This window comes from Nerophis lumbriciformis, linkage group LG23, assembly GCF_033978685.3.
Source record: "Nerophis lumbriciformis linkage group LG23, RoL_Nlum_v2.1, whole genome shotgun sequence".
Taxonomy (NCBI): domain Eukaryota; kingdom Metazoa; phylum Chordata; class Actinopteri; order Syngnathiformes; family Syngnathidae; genus Nerophis; species Nerophis lumbriciformis.
In genome coordinates this window covers 35,058,417-35,077,663 of record NC_084570.2, presented here as the reverse complement: position 1 = coordinate 35,077,663, position 19,247 = coordinate 35,058,417, and the positions used below count along the sequence as shown (strand labels likewise).

Sequence of the window (19,247 nt, the reverse complement as noted above, 5' to 3'; positions counted from 1 at the left end):
TGGAAGACCAAAAACTGAAATGTCCACGCTGGTCGCAGCTCGGGCAAGATCCTCTGACGAGCCCTCCCCCCTTTTTTTAACCGCAGGAACTTACCTGCGGGATGAAAAAACCCTCACCGAAAACTGAATAAAGTTCCAGAGGAAGGTGAGCTCACAATCCTTACATCTGCCGTCATTCACACACCAACATGGCGAACCTCAACCCGCCGCTGCAGGCCCTTCAGAAGCGACTTATGAAAGACATGACTGCGCCGATAGTCAAGTTCTTCCAAGGCGTGGAGGGTTACCAGGGTGAGGTCATCCGCCGTTACCAAGAGGAGAACCGCCGTTACCAAGAGAAGAACCACCGTTACCAAGAGGAGAACCACCGTTACCAAGAGGAGAACCTTCGTTACCAAGAGGAGAACCGCCGTTACCAAGAGGAGAACCGCCGACACCAAGAGGCGATCCGCCAATACCAAGAGGAGGACCGCCAACACCAAGAGCAGAACCGCCGACACCAAGAGGAGAACGGCTGTTACCAAGAGGAGATCCGCCATTACCAAGAGGAGGACCTCCGACACCAAGAGGAGAACCGCCGTTACCAAGAGGAGAACAGGCCGTTACCAAGAGGAGAACCGCCGTTACCAAGAGGAGATCCGCCATTACCAAGAGGAGGACCGCCGACACCAAGAGGAGGACCGCCGTTACCAAGAGGAGGACCGCCGTTACCAAGAGGAGAACCGCCATTACCAAGAGGAGAACCGACGTTATCAAGAGGAGATCCGCCATTACCAAGAGGAGAACCGCCGACACCAAGAGGCGATCCGCCATTACCAAGAGGAGAACCACCGTTACCAAGAGGAGAACCGCCGACACCAAGAGGAGAACGGCCGTTACCAAGAGGAGATCCGCCATTACCAAGAGGAGGACCTCCGACACCAAGAGGAGAACCGCCGTTACCAAGAGGAGAACAGGCCGTTACCAAGAGGAGAACCGCCGTTACCAAGAGGAGATCCGCCATTACCAAGAGGAGGACCGCCGACACCAAGAGGAGGACCGCCGTTACCAAGAGGAGGACCGCAGTTACCAAGAGGAGAACCGCCATTACCAAGAGGAGAACCGACGTTATCAAGAGGAGATCCGCCATTACCAAGAGGAGAACCGCCGACACCAAGAGGCGATCCGCCATTACCAAGAGGAGAACCACCGTTACCAAGAGGAGAACCGCCGACACCAAGAGGAGAACGGCCGTTACCAAGAGGAGATCCGCCATTACCAAGAGGAGGACCTCCGACACCAAGAGGAGAACCGCCGTTACCAAGAGGAGAACAGGCCGTTACCAAGAGGAGAACCGCCGTTACCAAGAGGAGATCCGCCATTACCAAGAGGAGGACTGCCGACACCAAGAGGAGGACCGCCGTTACCAAGAGGAGAACCGACGTTACCAAGAGGAGAACCGCCATTACCAAGAGGAGAACCGACGTTATCAAGAGGAGATCCGCCATTACCAAGAGGAGGACCACCGACACCAAGAGGAGGACCGCCGACACCAAGAGGAGAACCGCCGTTACCGAGAGGACATCCACCATTACCGAGAGGAGAACCGCCGACACCAAGAGGAGAACCGACGTTACCAAGAGGAGATTCACCATTACCAAGAGGAGATCCGCCATTACCAAGAGGAGGACCGCCGACACCAAGAGGAGGACCGCCGACACCAAGAGGAGGACCGTCGACACCAAGAGGAGAACCACTGTTACCAAGAGGAGAACCGACGTTACCAAGAGGAGAACCGACGTTACCAAGAGGAGAACCGACGTTACCAAGAGGAGAACCGCCGCCAGCGCCGCCTCCTGAAGGGAGTGTGCAACTCGGAGATGAAAGGTTGGTGTTTTAGGCCATGTCTACTCTACATTAAGCTCCTTAAAGGAATAATTATTTAGCCTCAGCCCCGTACCAGCGTTTAAGGTTCCTCTCCTAGGAAATGTTTTTACACGGGTAAGTTGGCCGTATATTTTTTGACTCTCCGACTCTTAGCTCTGTGTGGACTCATCGATCATTTACAAACTGGGTTCGGAGAGGGAGTGACGTCAGAAAGACGGCGCCCCGCACAGGAAGTGATGTCACCAGTCAAATTATTTTTTATTTAGCCTTTATTTAACCAGGTAAAATCCCATTGAGATCAAAGATCTCTTTTCCAAGGGAGACCTGGCCAAGAGGGCGGCAGCAAGGTTACATTAAAAACAGTAAACAACACATAAAACATCAAATTTACAACATTAGAACTTGCTCAATAACACATGTGCATACAGACAAGGTAGACGGCAATCCTTTCATAGAAGCTTTAAACTCATTTAATGTAACAAGGGTTTGAAGTTGAAGATTCGATTGTATGTTATTCCAAGCCTTCGGTGCTGAAAACCCAAATGCTTTCTTGCCCAGTTCAGTTCTTACTTTGGGGACGACAAATTGCAGAACATTCATTGAACGAAGATTGTGACTTCCTTGTTTCTTTGTTAAAAGACAAGACAGATAAGATGGAGTGATACCCAGAATGGTTTTGTAGATGAACACATACCAATGATTGAGGCGTCGAGCACATAATGATGTCCAGTTAACCATTGAGTATAACACACAATGGTGAGTAAGGGGAGCACTGTTGGTGATGAATCTCAGTGCCCCGTGGTACACACTATCCAGCTTGTGGAGACAACCAGCAGTAGCATTCATGTACAACACATCTCCATAGTCAATAACAGGTAAAAATGTTGTTTCCACCAATTTCTGTTTCACAGTAAAAGAAAAGCAAGACTTGTTTCTATAATAAAATCCCAGTAAAAGTTTCAGTTTTTTTTTTTACAACATTATGAATGTGCTCCTTAAATCTCAAGTGGTCATCAATTAAAAATCCTAAATATTTAAAAAGAAGATACTAACACAATTTGTTGCCCATTTCTTGTTAAAATGTTCTCACACAGTGCTGACCTTACAGGTTTTGATGTGGTAAAGAACATACACTTTTGTTTCTCTGCATTTAAAACCAGTTGAAGATAGCAAAGTTGTTCTTGTACTCTGTCAAATGCATGTTGTAGATCAGGGGTGCTCATTACGTCGATCGCGAGCTACCGGTCGATCGTGGAGGGTGTGTCAGTCGATCACCAGCCAGGCATTGAAAAATAGTCCTAAAAATGAGCGATCATAAATCTTCACTATGACGTCACTTCCGTCACTTGATTGACATTCACGGCACCCGAGGGTCTTCTGAGATGACGCTGGCTGCTGCCAGCTCATTAAAATTACCGACTGGAAGGCGAGAAACACTTTATTTCAACAGACTCTGCCGCCATACCTGTCGTCAAAACTCCAAAGACCGACTGCACAGTTGCACAATAAAAGCTCTGCTTCATCCTGCTTGCGCTACCAAAATAAGAGTCTCAGAAAGCTGGCGTGCACAAGCTAGCAAGCTACGGACTGGAGTTTGCCAACAATGTATTTCTTGTAAAGTGTATACAAAGGAGTACGGAAGCTGGATAAATAAGATGCCAAAAAGCAACCACTTTCATGTGGTATTGGACAGAAAGGAGGACTTTTTTTCTCCTCCATTCGAAAATGCAGACCTTATCAGCACCTCTGTCTGATTCCTATCAATGCAAGTCATCAGAATCAGGTAATACACCGACTTATATTCTTGTCTTCATGAAATAAATAAATCTATATGCGTTAAACATGCTTGTATTATCATTAAACACCTTTAACTTATTAACAATATTAACTATATGTGTTAAACATGCTTGTATTATCATTAAACACCTTTAACTTGTTAACAATATTAATTATATGTGTTAAACATGCTTGTATTATCTTTAAACACCTTTAACTTGTTAACAATATTAACCATATGTGTTAAACATGCTTGCATTATCTTTAAACACCTTTAACTTGTTAACAATATGTGTTAAACATGCTTGCATTATCTTTAAACACCTTTAACTTGTTAACAATATTAACTATATGTGTTAAACATTCTTGTATTATCATTAAACACCTTTAACTTGTTAACAATATTAATTATATGTGTTAAACATGCTTGTATTATCATTAAACACCTTTAACTTGTTAACAATATTAACTATATGTGTTAAACATGCTTGTATTATCTTTAAACACCTTTAACTTATTACCAATATTAACTATAAGTGTTAAACATGCTTGTATTATCTTTAAACACCTTTAACTTGTTAACAATATTAACTATGTGTTAAACATTCTTGTATTATCATTAAACACCTTTAATTTATTAACAATATTAACTATGTGTGTTAAACATGCTTGCATTATCATTAAACATCTTTAACTTGTTAACAATATTAACTATATGTGTTAAACATGCTTGTATTATCATTAAACATCTTTAACTTGTTAACAATATTAACTATATGTGTTAAACATGCTTGCATTATCTTTAAACACCTTTAACTTATTAACAATATTAACTGTATGTGTTAAACATGCTTGTATTATCATTAAACACCTTTAACTTGTTAACAATATTAACTATATGTATTAAACATACTTGTATTTTCATTAAACACCTTTAATTTATTAACAATATTAACTATATGTGTTAAACATGCTTGTGTTATCATTAAACATCTTTAACTTGTTAACAAAAACATATATTTCATAAATAAGTAAATATAAATTATATATATGAATGAGGTAGATCCCCACGACTTGATCAATTGAAAAGTAGCTCGCCTGCAGGAAAAGTGTGAGCACCCCTGTTGTAGATATTTAAAGGCCTCAGCAGGAGTGGGTGCTGTGCAGTATATGACAGTATCATCAGCGTAGAAATGGAAAGTTGAGTTCGGAATATTCCGTCCAAGATTATTTATGTCAATAGTGAATAATAAGGGGCCCAACACAGAACCTTGAGGGACACCCTTTTTCACTTGCAGTATGTCCGAGGAGGAACCTTCTATTTGAACAGCCTGAGTTCTACTTGTGAGGTCATTTGCAAACCATCCAACTGCTTGCTGAGAAAAACCAATAGCTGAAAGACGTTTTAGATCAATCAAATTAGAACGGTATGGCATCAGAGGGTTGGTATTGGACTGGGTAAGACGCTACTTAACCAACGGAAAGCAATACGTGAAGATAGGCGAACACACTTCCACAGAGCTGAAGATATTTTGTGGTGTACCTCAGGGATCAATACTCGGACCAAAATTGTTCAATCTCTATATAAATGACATTTGTTAAGTTACAAAGGTCTTGAAGTCAGTATTATTTGCAGATGATACAACTGTGTTTAGTTCAGGAGACAACACACAGAAGATAATACAAATAATAACAAATTAAAAATATATCTTTGAATCTCAGTAAAAGTAAAATAATGATATTTGGTAACAGTAGAAGAGAAAGTCAAACACAAATACAAATAGACGGAGTAGACATTGAAAGGGTAAAAGAAAACACATTTTTGGGTGTAATAATAGATGATAAAATTGATTGGAAATCTCATGTAAAAATATACAACATAAAGTAGCAAGAAACACATCAATAATGAACAAAGCAAAACAAAAAATCACTTCATATTCTCTACTGCTCACTTGTGTTTAATATCTGAGTTACTGTGTAGAAATATGGGGAAATAACTACAAATGTGCACTTCATTTACTAACTGTGTTACAAAAAAGATCAATTAGAGCAGGGGTCCCCAAACTATGGCCCGCGGGCCGGATCCGGCCCCCAGCATCCAAAATCCGGCCCATCCATAAAATCCGGCCCACCAAGTTAAAAAAAAAGTTTATTTTATTTTATATATATATTTTTTAATCTTTCCTTTCTAATCCATTTTCTACCACTTGTTACTCTTGGTGTCTCCTAGCCGCTCAGGCAAATCATATTGTTTAAAAATTTAAATTTTCCCATCGATAACGTGACAATGTTAAATGTTGATGAACATCAATGTTAATTGATGTTAAATGACAAAACGGATTATAAAGACAATGTATATATGTATATATATATATATATATATATATATATATATATATATATATATATATATACATTTTTTTAACCCAATGCGGCCCCCGAATCAAAAAGTTTGGGGACCGCTGAATTAGAATAATACATAACATTGGACATAGAGAACATACAAACACTTTTTTTTATTAAATCACAATTATTGAAATTTAAAGATTTGGTGCATTTGCAAACATTTAAAATTATGTACAAAGCAAACTATAACCTGCTAGCCAAGAATGTAAAACAATTCTTCTCAACAAAAGAGGAGAAATATAACCTTAGAGGAAAATGTAATTTAAAACATTTGTATGCTCGTACAACACTTAAAACCTTTAGTATATCAGTATGTGGAATTAAATGATGGAATGGATTAAGTAAAGAAATCAAACAGAACAAGAATTATGATGAACATCTTGAACCCTTTTTTTGTTTTTGTTTAATTTGTTTTTATTGAGACAAAGATTATTTATGTATTTAATATGTGTTTACTTACTATGGTATATTATTTGTTTATTATTTATTTGTTCACTGTTCTATTACAGAGAACAAGGAAATAGGATGAAATTGTTATGGTATGAAAAAGGGGTAGGATTAAATAAGCTCTGCTTCTTCCTACTCCTTTTCGGACGTTCTGTAATGAAACAACTGGACATATGTGATTAATTACATTGCATTGTATGCATGTTCCAAATAAACTGAAACTGATCTGAACACAGTATGGGTTCAGTGTCGATACAGGCATAGGCGCCGATCCCAATGCCGAGCACCCACGTGGCATTGATGGCAAATTCTTTCTCACCACCAAGCAGAAACCGTGAATGCTCAGGCCTCTTCTACACTAAGCCGGCTAAGGTTATCCTGGGTAAATCCCACTTAACCTTATCCTTGTCCACATACACACACACAATGGTCGTTTAAGACCCCCTACTCATCTCCATCAGCCGGCGCAACGCGACCTAGTACGCATGCATGGAAAATGTGCACGTCATAGTCACCTCCAGTGTTGCTTTGTGTGCAAGTTGTTAAATTAAATGAAACTTATCTGAACAATATCCAATGTTGTGGTATTTCAATAAACTGGAATCCAGTGTGCTGTGGGGCCCTATTGTAGTGAATTACACCTGAGACATCATAAATTAATCACATCTTTATTAGACACGTGAAAGTAAACAATGTGATAAAGAATGTTTTACATCAATCAAACTAGGGATCTCGATATCTGGTCAGGACACTCCTCACTCTTTTACCTTCACCATCATTGTCCATTCCTTTTTGGTGACGTTGAGTCCGTGACATGCATGGCGGACAATAACTGATACAGTCTGATTTGCCAGTCCAAAAGCCTTCGCCGTTGTCCGTAGTCTTCACTCGACGGCCAGGTAATACACAGCACACGCTACCTTTTATTATCACATCCACGGTAGCCCGCATTCTCGTTGTCTCTCCTTCGACAAATGGACAAAGTTTTTCGGTTAGTAGAATCACAGCTGACCTGGACATTGGAAAGTTCTCTTGCCGTCTGAGAAGTGTTGTGTCCCAAATAGCTGTAATCGCTTTCTCTTAAGGTATTCATGTGTGATATCCACAAGCGTCTGTACATGTAGAAGAAGGAGAAACACGAGCATGTCTGGATGACTCGCCTTCATATTTCCAGTGGTTAGCTCCGAGTTACGAAACCGCTTTATTATGAAGCTGGCTGTGGCGCGTTCTTTCTGACGTCACTTCCTGTGTGGGGCGCGGTCTTTCTGGCGTCACTTCCTCTCGGAACTCAGTTTTTAAACGATCAATAAGTCCATAAAGCTAAGAGCCGGAGATTCAAGAAATACACGGCGCACTTACCCGTGTAAAAAATTGTCTGAGGAGGGGGACCTTAAACGCTGGTTTAGTGTGGCTGAAATGGGGATTAGGCTAAATAATTATTCCTTTAAGGGGTTATCCGGCTTAGTGTAGACATAGCCTCAGAAAAGTAGCGTCAGCTTTACCGCCCGTCCGAGCACCCACTGGCAGAAATGTAGATCGCCGCGTATGGATACAGGGAGTGAGTGTGCCATACGCTAACTGAGGCGTCCTTTACCCGTCACCACTAACACTGATCGGGATGTCATGACCGTTCTGACAGAAAATCACACGAAAGCCACATTTTAATGCAGATTATGAATTTCAAGGCTATGCTTTTGAACAGCCTGTTCAAGCTCAGGGGCCGGACATCGCATTGAGGACATTTTGTCAGAAAGTGCCTCCGCAGGTTGTATTCCTTTGAGAATGCGTTGACTTAATTGCAAAGCAAACATGTCGTCTTTCACACTGTCAGTTTGGTCATGTTGGTGTTTCCCCGTGTTCTGTGGTTTTTCCTATCCTGCGCTCTTATTTTGGTTTCTGTTTCCTGTCACTGCACCTCTGTCCTGAGCGCTGCCTCCCTCGCCTGTCTCTGATTGGCACTCCAGCAGGCCTCGAATTTTAAAGGCCTACTGAAATGCGATTTTCTTATTTAAACGGGGATAGCAGGTCCATTCTATGTGTCATACTTGATCATTTCGCGATATTGCCATATTTTTGCTGAAAGGATTTAGTAGAGAACATGGACAATAAAGTTCGCAACTTTTGGTCGCTGATAAAAAAGCCTTGCCTGTACCGGAAGTAGCAGACGAGTAGCGTGACGTCACAGGTTGTGGAGCTCCTCACATCTGCACATTGTTTACAATCATGGCCACCAGCAGCAAGAGCGATTCGGACCGAGAAAGCGACGATTTCCCCATTAATTTGAGCGAGGATGAAAGATTCGTGGATGAGGAAGGTGAGAGTGAAGGACTAGAGGGCAGTGGGAGCGATTCAGATAGGGAAGATGCTGTGAGAGGCGGGTGGGACCTGATATTCAGCTGGGAATGACTAAAACAGTAAATAAACACAAGACATATATATACTCTATTAGCCACAACACAACCAGGTTTATATTTAATATGCCACAAATTAATCCCGCATAACACACACCTCCCCCCTCCCGTCCATATAACCCGCCAATACAACTCAAACACCTGCACAACACACTCAATCCCACAGCCCAAAGTACCGTTCACCTCCCCAAAGTTCATACAGCACATATATTTCCCCAAAGTCCCCAAAGTTACGTACGTGACATGCACATAGCGGCACGCACGTACGGGCAAGCGATCAAATGTTTGGAAGCCGCAGCTGCATGTGTACTCACGGTACCGCATCTGCGCATCCAATTCAAAGTCCTCCTGGTAAGAGTCTCTGTTGTTTCAGTTCTCCACAGGCGAATGGTAAAGCTTGACTGTCATCTTTCGGGAATGTAAACAATGAAACACCGTCTGTGTTATCCGGCACAACAGTCAGGGGGTGCATTCTACGGCGGGGGTGCGTTATCCGGCACAACACCTGCCGCAATACACCGCTTCCCACCTACAGCGTTCTTCTTTGCTGTCTCCATTGTTCATTGAACAAATTGCAAAAGATTCACCAACACAGGTGTCCAGAATACTGTGGAATTTTGCGATGAAAACAGACGACTTAATAGCTGGCCACCATGCTGTCCCAAAATGTCCTCTACAATCCGTGACGTCACGCGCAGCCGTCATCATACTGAGACGTTTCCAGCAGGATATTTCGCGCAAAATTTAAAATTGCACTTTAGTAAGCTAACCCGGCCGCATTGGCATGTGTTGCAATGTTAAGATTTCATCATTGATATATAAACTATCAGACTGCGTGGTCGGTAGTAGTGGGTTTCAGTAGGCCTTTAACTTTTTAAGGTCAAGACAAGTGTTGCCTTAAAGGAGGGCTCATATTTTAGGGCACCAAGGCAAACATTATTTTCTTTCCAGACAGGGACTCCAGAGCATGCATGCATACATATACATCCATCCATTTTCTACCGCTTGTCCCTAGTTTTTTAAAATTCATTATTAATATAAACTCGTCAGCTTTTTGTCATTTAATGATGCCTTTATCTCTATTTTTACCTTTTGATAGAGGGAAGTATTTTTTGTAATTATTAATTTTTAAAGTTATATACATGTAGATCCATTAAGAGTTTGAGCAGAAATGTGTCGTATAGGAATTAACTACCGTATTGTTCGGACTATAAGTAGCAGTTTTTTCCATAGTTTGGCCGGGGGTGCGACTTATACTCTGGAGCGACATATGTGTGAAATTATCAACACATTACCGTAAAATATCAAATAATATTATTTAGCTCATTCACGTAAGGGACTAGACGTATAAGATTTCATCGGATTTAGCGATTAGGAGTGACAGATTGTTTGTTTGCTAAACGTATAGCATGTCCTATATGTTATAGTTATTTGAATGACTTTTACCATAATATGTTACGTTAACATACCAGGCACGTTCTCAGTTGGTTATTTATGCGTCATATAACGTACACTTATTCAGCCTGTTGTTCACTATTCTTTATTTATTTTAAATTGCCTTTCAAATGTCTATTCTTGGTGTTGGGTTTTATCAAATAAATTTCCCCAAAAAATGCGACTTATACTCCAGTGCGACTTATATATGTTTTTTTCCTTCTTTATTATGCATTTTCGTCCGGTGCGACTTATACTCCGGTGCGACTTGTACTCCGAAAAATACGGTATACACAATAAAACATTAACAAAATGATGTGTCACATGGTTTTTAAAGTAATACCTTCGTGACATGAAAAAAACCATGGCATTTACTTTTTGATATCAAAATACAACACAGAGCAGTTTGGCTAATGAAGATAAAGTCTAATAAACAAGATGTGTTCTTCTCCAACGCCCCCTTGTGGTACAGTACAACAGTTTGGCCAACAACAACAAAAAAAACAGGATTGACAGAGTGTTTCCTCACCTCATTAACTCAGTCACAGAAGCTGATGGACGCTGTGTATGTCAAAATGAAAGCAACATCATATAGTTTTTCTCATTCGCTGTTTACTTTTAGTGTCGAGACAAGTGTCTCCAATATTGTCCACACTTGTCTCCATCTAACAGCACTGCGCTCTTAAACACACGGCGGGAAGTGAGGGAAAATGACTGCAGCGTCCCGGAAGAGTTGGTGCTGCAAGGAATTCAGGGAATGTGTTCTGTTGTGTTTATGTTGTGTTGCGGTGCAAATATTCTCCCAAAATGTAATTGTCATTATTGTTTAGTGTGGTTTCACTATACGGCACAGGTTTATGACAGTGTTGGCGTAGTTTATACGGCCTCGCTTAGTGTGACATGTATGTCTGTTGACTAAGTATACTCCGGGGTAATACTCTTGGGGTGATATTAACATTGATAGTCCGCCATGATTAATAAGCCAAACGCTAGTGCGCATGCCCTTGACTTCGTGTTGCCTTAAATGCATTAACAAATGACGGGGGTTTCGGTAATTTTTACAAAGGAGAAAGTAGACGGTTAGTCCGTCTGGAATTTTATCGCAAGTTATCTTTATGCCGTTGACAATTATATCCCTCGTCCATTAACAAGCAAAAAGTCAAGGACGGTCACGGAAACAACTGCCGCAAATGTTGGTCAATTTTCTAGGGCGCTACGGCAAATGAGAGGGTGGTCGCGGCAATTGCCGTGGTTAAATATGAGCCCTGCTCTAGACTCACCTGTTGCCAATCAGGCTTCTTCAAACGCCAGCCTGAGAGCAGGCTGAGTTTTAATGTTTTCATAATTGGGCGATGTTCGGCGGGACAAATTCAGAGCTTTGGCGAGTGAATAGGCCGGGTTTAAAGTATTGCAAAGATGATGCAAAGATGACGTCTAACATTGAGATGTGTATGAATACTTTTTGAGTGGGCAACATTTTCTTGACTTGCTATTCTTTGTGTAAAGTTAGTTTTCTTTTCCTCCAAAAGATTGTAACAAATCAGCTTCCACTGTCGGAGAGCAAGCACCAAAGCGCGACACTCCCGTCGAGCCAGAATTAGCAAAGCCTCTGATGAAAAAGGCTAAAATGGATCAGACTGAACAATTGAACTCTGGTGCATCTGAGCCACTGACGGCTGAAGAAGTTTTGCAGCCAACCGGTATTGTCTCTAAAGAGAAGCCAACCGGTATTGTCTCTAAAGAGAAGCCAACCGGTATTGTGTCTAAAGAGAAGCCAACCGGTATTGTCTCTAAAGAGAAGCCAACCGGTATTGTGTCTAAAGAGAAGCCAACCGGTATTGTCTCTAAAGAGGAGCCAACCGGTATTGTCTCTAAAGAGGAGCCAACAGAAATGTCCGTGTCGCATGTTGTATCTTTATCAGAGACATGTCCTAAAGTACCTAAAGAGGATCCAACAGAAATATTTGTGTCACATGTGGTATTTTTATCAGAGACATGTACTCAAGTACCTAAAGAGGATCCAACAGAAATATCTGTGTCACATGTGGTATCTTTATCAGAGACCTGTCCTAAAGTACCTGAAGAGGAGCACATAGAAGTACCTGAGCCCTGTGCAGTTGAGCCATTGGCTAAAAAACCTGATGGCTCTGATGCCAGAGAGAAAGACACCGAAAGGCTTGAGGACAACATCACCAGCCCACTACAGGATATTACCTTTAGAAACCTCAACACAACCCCAGAAATCCCTCAGCCAAGATGTAGTAAGGAACTCGACAACCTCGGAAATCTGAAACCATCAAAAACTTCAGACACAAAGGTAAACTTCTTTTTTTTTAATTCCTTAAAGGGGCCTTATTATGCAAAACCAACTTTTTTTACCTATTGGTACCTGTTTTTGTGTACTTGGGATCTGCGGAAGTCCCGAAAATGTGAAATCCAACCATGGAGGCATGGCAGAGATATTTATAAAACAATCTTGCCTTCCTTTATACTTCCTCCATTTGTTTCCATTCTTGGGGGTAACTCTCCCACTCACAATCGATTGTTCATTTAAAATCAATACTTTTTAATAACACTAAGTGCCAGTTCTGTGATGAACTACATTCCTCCATAAAATAGATAAACAGCTCTGATACATTTCTATATTACTTCATAGAAAACTGTTTAAAAAAATTAAAAAAATTCTACTCAAACATTTAATAAAGTCAATACAAATAAGGCAGCAAGAGAAGTATCCAACACTTCTCTTTTCTAATATATGTATATGTGTATATATGTGTGTATATATACTGTACATATATGTATGAATACACAAATATGTGTGTATATATATACACATTTATATGTATGTATACAGTTGTGGTCAAAAGTGTACATACAGGACATAATGTCATGACTGTCTTGAGTTTCCATTAATTTCTACAACTCTTATTTTTTTGTGGTAGAGTGATTGGAGCACATACTTGTTGGTCACAAAAAAACATTCATGAAGTTTGGTTCTTTTATGAATAAACTACTGAAAATGTGAGCAAATCTGCTGGGTCAAAAGTATACATACAGCAATGTTAATATTTGCTTACATGTCCCTTGGCAAGTTTCACTGCAATAAGGCGCTTTTGGTAGCCATCCACAAGCTTCTGCTTGAATTTTTGACCACTCCTCTTGACAAAATTGGTGCAGTTCAGCTAAATTTGTTGGTTTTCTGACATTGACTTGTTTCTTCAGCATTGTCCACGCGTTTAAGTCAGGACTTTGGGAAGGCCATTCTAAAACCTTCATTTTAGCCTGATTTAGTCATTCCTTTACCACTTTTGACGTGTGTTTGGGGTCATGGTCCTGTTGAAACACCCAACTGCGCCCAAGACCCAACCTCTGGGCTGATGATTTTAGGTTGTCCTGAAGATTTTGGAGGTAAACCTCCTTTTTCATTGTCCCATTTAAAGCACCAGTTCCATTGGCAGCAAAACAGGCCCAGAGCATAATACTACCACCACCATGCTTGACGGTAGCAATGGTGTGCCTGGGATTAAAGGCCTCACCATTTCTCCTCCAAGGCAGCACGGTGGTACAGGGGTTAGTGCATGTATCTCACAATACGAAGGTCCTGAGTAGTCCTGAGTTCAATCCTGGGCTCGGGATCTTTCTGTGTGGAGTTTGCATCTTCTCCCCGTGACTGCGTGGGTTCCCTCCGGGTACTCCGGCTTCCTCCCACCTCCAAAGACATGCACCTGGGGATAGGTTGATTGGCAACACTAAATTGGCCCGAGTGTGTGAATGTGAGTGTGGATCATGTTTGTCTATCTGTGTTGGCCCTGCGATGAGGTGGCGACTTGTCCAGGGTGTATCTCGCCTTCCGCCCGATTGTAGCTGAGATAGGCTCCAGCGACCCCGAAGGGAATAAGCGGTAGGAAATGGATGGATGGATACCGTATTTTTCGGACTATAAGTCGCAGTTTTTTTCATAGTTTGGCCAGGCTCCAGTGCGATTTATATATGTTTTTTTCCTTCTTTATTATGCATTTTCGGCAGGTGCGACTTATACTCCGAAAAATACGGTATATATATATATATATATATATATATATATATATATATATATATATATATATATATATATATACTGTATATATATATATATATAGATATATAGATATATATAAATATATATCTATATATATATATATATATATATATACATATATATATATTAGGGCTGCAACAACTAATCGATTATAAAAATAGTTGGCGATTAATTTAGTCATCGATTCGTTGGATCTGTCATGTCTGTGTAATCATGTTTTGTCTTAGTCATGTTTTGTTTAGTTTCTGGCTTTTTCACTCCCTTGTCTTGTCACCATAGTTACCCATTAGTTTCACCTGTCATGTCACGCACCTGTTTTGAGTCACGCACCTGTTGTTAATCATGTCTGTGTTATTTAAGCTTTTCATTTTCTGTTGTTCGTCCTGGAGTCATAGCCTTTCTCACCCTGCTATCCTCGCATTTATGCCCCCTGTCACACTCTGTCCACGTCTGCGCACTTCATGTCCATGCCAAGTAAGTTTGTTTATTATTGCCACAGTTAGTGTTTTTTATTGTTCATAGTTTTTTGCCCCCGTGCAAGTCTTTTGTTTTCATTAGTCAAGTTTGTAACTCCGCCTTTAGCGCACCTTTTGTTCTTTTGAGTGTTATTATTAAAAATGTATTTACCTTCAAGCCATGTCCGATCCAAATCCTTTTGCATCTTGGGAAAACAAAAACTCCACAGTCCTAGTCATGACATTATGACTCCAGCACGTCGCTTTCCCGCAAAGAATTTGGTCGAAGAAGGAAGTTGGGAGTCATTAGGAGCCATGGCGGAGCGAGACCTGACGTGGGGGCCAAATGGGAAGCTTATTCCTATTAGCTCCATTTGGTCCGAGGACGAGGCTGCGTCACCGCAATCCCGGAAGCGCCGCTCCAGACCGAGGACGTCAGGGAAGGCGAGCAGACCGCACGCAGCGCTCCCGCAGGCTCCTCCCACTCCGGGCGGAAATCCTGGTCTGTGACATCACAGACCAGGATTTTTTTTTCAACTCTTTTTCTTTTGTGTGGGCTTTGTACCGAGGATGTCGTTGTGGCTTGTGCAGCCCTTTGAGACACTTGTGATTTAGGGCTATATAAATAAAGATTGATTGATTGATTGATTTTGATCACTCACCTCCAGCAAAAGACTACAATCCCATGACCATGATTCAACACTACCAAAATATGATTTTGAACATTAGATCCTGTCAAGACAAGCCACCCAAATTTCATGCCCCGCCCCCCAGGACTCAAGTCACGCCCAAGTCACAAACATTTTTTTTTTCACCCACAAAAACACAGGTACAAAAAAGACAATTTGGACAATTTAATGGGGAAGTTTCTGCCCTCCTCCGCCCACCCCTACAGAGAGTTCCAGACCGCAGGGAGCGCGTCTGGTATCCGCCCCTTGAGGGGGGGGCTGGGGTCGGGGGCTGTGTTGGTGGGGTGGCTCGGCATCACCATGCCAAGCCACAGCCTCCAGCATGGCCGCCACTACCAGTCTTCCGACCTGCCAAGCCACAGCCTCCAGCACGGCCGCCACCACCAGTCTTTTACCATGCCAAGCCGCAACCCCCAGCTAGACCACCTCCACCTGCACCAGTAGCTCCACGACACCAAGCTCCGGTACCAGCTCCACGACGCCAAGCTCCGGTACCAGCTCCACGACGCCAAGCTCCGGTACCAGCTCCACGACGCCAAGCTCCGGTACCAGCTCCACGACACCAAGACCCGGTACCAGCTCAACGACGCCAAGACCCGGTACCAGCTCAACGACACCAAGATCCGCCATGCCAAGACCAAGACCCGCCATGCCAAGACCAAGACACGCCATGCCAAGACCAAGACACGCCATGCCAAGACCAAGACACGCCATGCCAAGACCAAGACCAAGACCAAGACCCGCCATGCCAAGACCAAGACCAAGACCCGCCATGCCAAGACCCGCCACGCCAAGACCAAGACCAAGACCCGCCACGCCAAGACCAAGACCCGCCACGCCAAAACCAAGACCAAGACCCGCCACGCCAAGACCAAGACCCGCCACGCCAAGACCAAGACCCGCCACGCCAAGACCAAGACACGCCACGCCAAGACCAAGACCCACGCCGAGCTTCGCCGCCTGACTTGCCACGCCGAGCTGCCACGCCTGCCAAGTTGACGACGCGCCTGCCTCCTCGTCGGCCACGGATATGGCCGCTACCTGGTCGCCCGCCACGCCAAGTGCGCCCACCTCCCAGTCGGCCACGGATGTGGCCTGTCCCGGGTCGCCCACCTCGCTTGCTGCAGCGGCGTTCCACTCGCCGCCGCCACATGACTATTCCTCGATGGATTCGGGGCCACTTGGGCTGGCGACCCACCGCCATGTCCCCCTCCCGGCCTCCCATGAGTCTTGTTAAGTTTTTTCTTGGACATCTGGGATCTGTCCGTAAGGGGGGAGTTCTGTCATGTCTGTGTAATCATGTTTTGTCTTAGTCATGTTTTGTTTAGTTTCTGGCTTTTTCACTCCCTTGTCTTGTCACCATAGTTACCCATTAGTTTCACCTGTCATGTCACGCACCTGTTTTGAGTCACGCACCTGTTGTTAATCATGTCTGTGTTATTTAAGCTTTTCATTTTCTGTTGTTCATCCTGGAGTCATAGCCTTTCTCACCCTGCTATCCTCGCATTTATGCCCCCTGTCACACTCTGTCCACGTCTGCGCACTTCATGTCCATGCCAAGTAAGTTTGTTTATTATTGCCACAGTTAGTGTTTTTTATTGTTCATAGTTTTTTGCCCCCGTGCAAGTCTTTTGTTTTCATTAGTCAAGTTTGTACATCCGCCTTGAGCGCGCCTTTTGTTCTTTTGAGTGTTATTATTAAAAATGTATTTACCTTCAAGCCATGTCCGATCCAAATCCTTTTGCATCTTGGGAAAACAAAAACTCCACAGTCCAAGTCATGACAGGATCTATGCTATGCGCAGAGGCAATTTTTTTTTTTTTTTATAAACCTTTATTTATAAACTGCAACATGTTCAAACAGCTGAGAAACAATAATCAAAATAAGTATGGTGCCAGTTAGGGATGTCCCGATCCAGGTTTTTGCACTTCCGATCCGATACTGATGTTGTTTTTGCACTTCCGATTCGATGGCGATACTGGCCTATCCGAGCATGTATTAAAGTGTAAAGTTATTTATCCTACTTAGTTGTCAGATTCATGTTGAAAAGGGTTTTAGTACTCTTAAAAACAACTAGCCAGCTGAATTAGGGGAGTTTGAATAATACACAATGGTTGGTAACAAGAAACTGACCTGTTTATTCAAGGATAAACACAAAATAGACAAAATTATACATGACAAACAGAAATGGCATCATTGAACTAGGGCTGGGCGATATGGCCTTTTTTTAATATCGCAATATTTTAAGGCCATATCGCGATACACGATATATATCTTGATATTTTGCCTTAGCCTTGAATGAACACTTGATGCATATAATCACAGCAGTATGATGATTCTATGTGTCTACATTAAAACATTCTTCTTCATACTGCATTAATATATGCTACTTTTAAACTTTCATGCAGAGAACGAAATCACAACTAAAAAAATCACTATTTTTTTCATACGGTGTTGATCTGGAAATGTTTGCCTCGGCATTTTGATGGTGTGGACGTGTGGCACCGAATGGAGATGTTGACGTGCGGAGTTTCAAACACTTTTCATTCTCTAGCAGGGGACTTTTCCAATGATGCTCCATATTAGCAGTAATGCTACTTTTTATAGCAACGCTTTTGCTCCACACTTGACAAATTACGGTTGTCTGTTCGACATATTCCCACTTGAAGCCAAACCACTGCCAGACAATGGTCCCCTGCTGTTTTTTGGGGGAATTAATTAGTTCTTCCTTCATTCGTATTACCACTCGCACGCAATGTTCCCTCTAATTGTTCATGTGTCTGAGCAAACACAAAAACTCCCTGAGCATTCAGTGGAGCACATGTGAGCAACATCACACGTGGCAATACCAGCAGCACACCTGTCTCAAACCAATCTTTTATAATAACACTCAAATGAGAGGAATCATTTTCATGAGATTATTTTGTAATATTAGTGATTTGGCTTCTGTAGACGAGGATCGGACCGCCAAGTGCCCTGCCGTCGGCTGCCGCCCAGCTCACAATGCACCCGACCTCTATGGCCCCTGCCATGGGTGGTGAGCCCATAGGAGGGGGGACCCACGTTGCCTCTTCGGGCTGTGCCCGGCCGGGCCCCATGGGGACAGGCCCGGCCACCAGGCGCTCGCCATCGTGCCCCACCTCCGGGCCTGGCTCCAGAGGGGGGCCCCGGTGACCCGCGTCCGGGCAAGGGAAATCTGGGTCCTTTATTTTTATTCGTCATGGAGGTCTTCGAGCTGCTCTTTGTCTGATCCCTCACCTAGGACCAGTTTGTCTTGGGAGACCCTACCAGGGGGCATAAAGCCCCCGGACAACATAGCTCCTAGGATCATTGGGACACGCAAACTCCTCTGCGTGCCCTAAACACCGGGAGGTGTTTAGGGCACGTCCGACCGGTAGGAGGCCACGGGGAAGACCCAGGACACGTTGGGAAGACTATGTCTCCCGGCTGGCCTGGGAACGCCTCGGGATCCCCCGGGAGGAGCTGGATGATGTGGCTGGGGAGAGGGAAGTCTGGGCTTCCCTGCTTAGGCTGCTGCCCCCGCGACCCGACCTCGGATAAGCGGAAGAAGATGGATGGATGGATGGATAGTGATTTGGCCCACTTGTAATGAAAATAAAAGAAATCTTGTTTTTCATAAGCTATGGATTAGTATTGTACAATATGTCTGGGTTGGGGTCCT

The 19,247-nt window shown here is 42.9% G+C and overlaps 1 protein-coding gene across 1 annotated transcript in view; it reads left to right on the top strand.

The window, feature by feature from the left end:
* Positions 1 to 19,247, top strand: part of LOC133622631 (uncharacterized) — a 34,817-nt gene that overhangs the window by 968 nt on the left and 14,602 nt on the right. Inside the window, exons 2-3 of the mRNA XM_072915845.1 lie at positions 87 to 1,866; positions 12,401 to 12,657. Coding sequence (XP_072771946.1) covers positions 189 to 1,866; positions 12,401 to 12,657 — 1,935 coding nt within the window. The 5' untranslated portion in view covers positions 87 to 188. The remainder of the gene's footprint in view (positions 1 to 86; positions 1,867 to 12,400; positions 12,658 to 19,247) is intronic.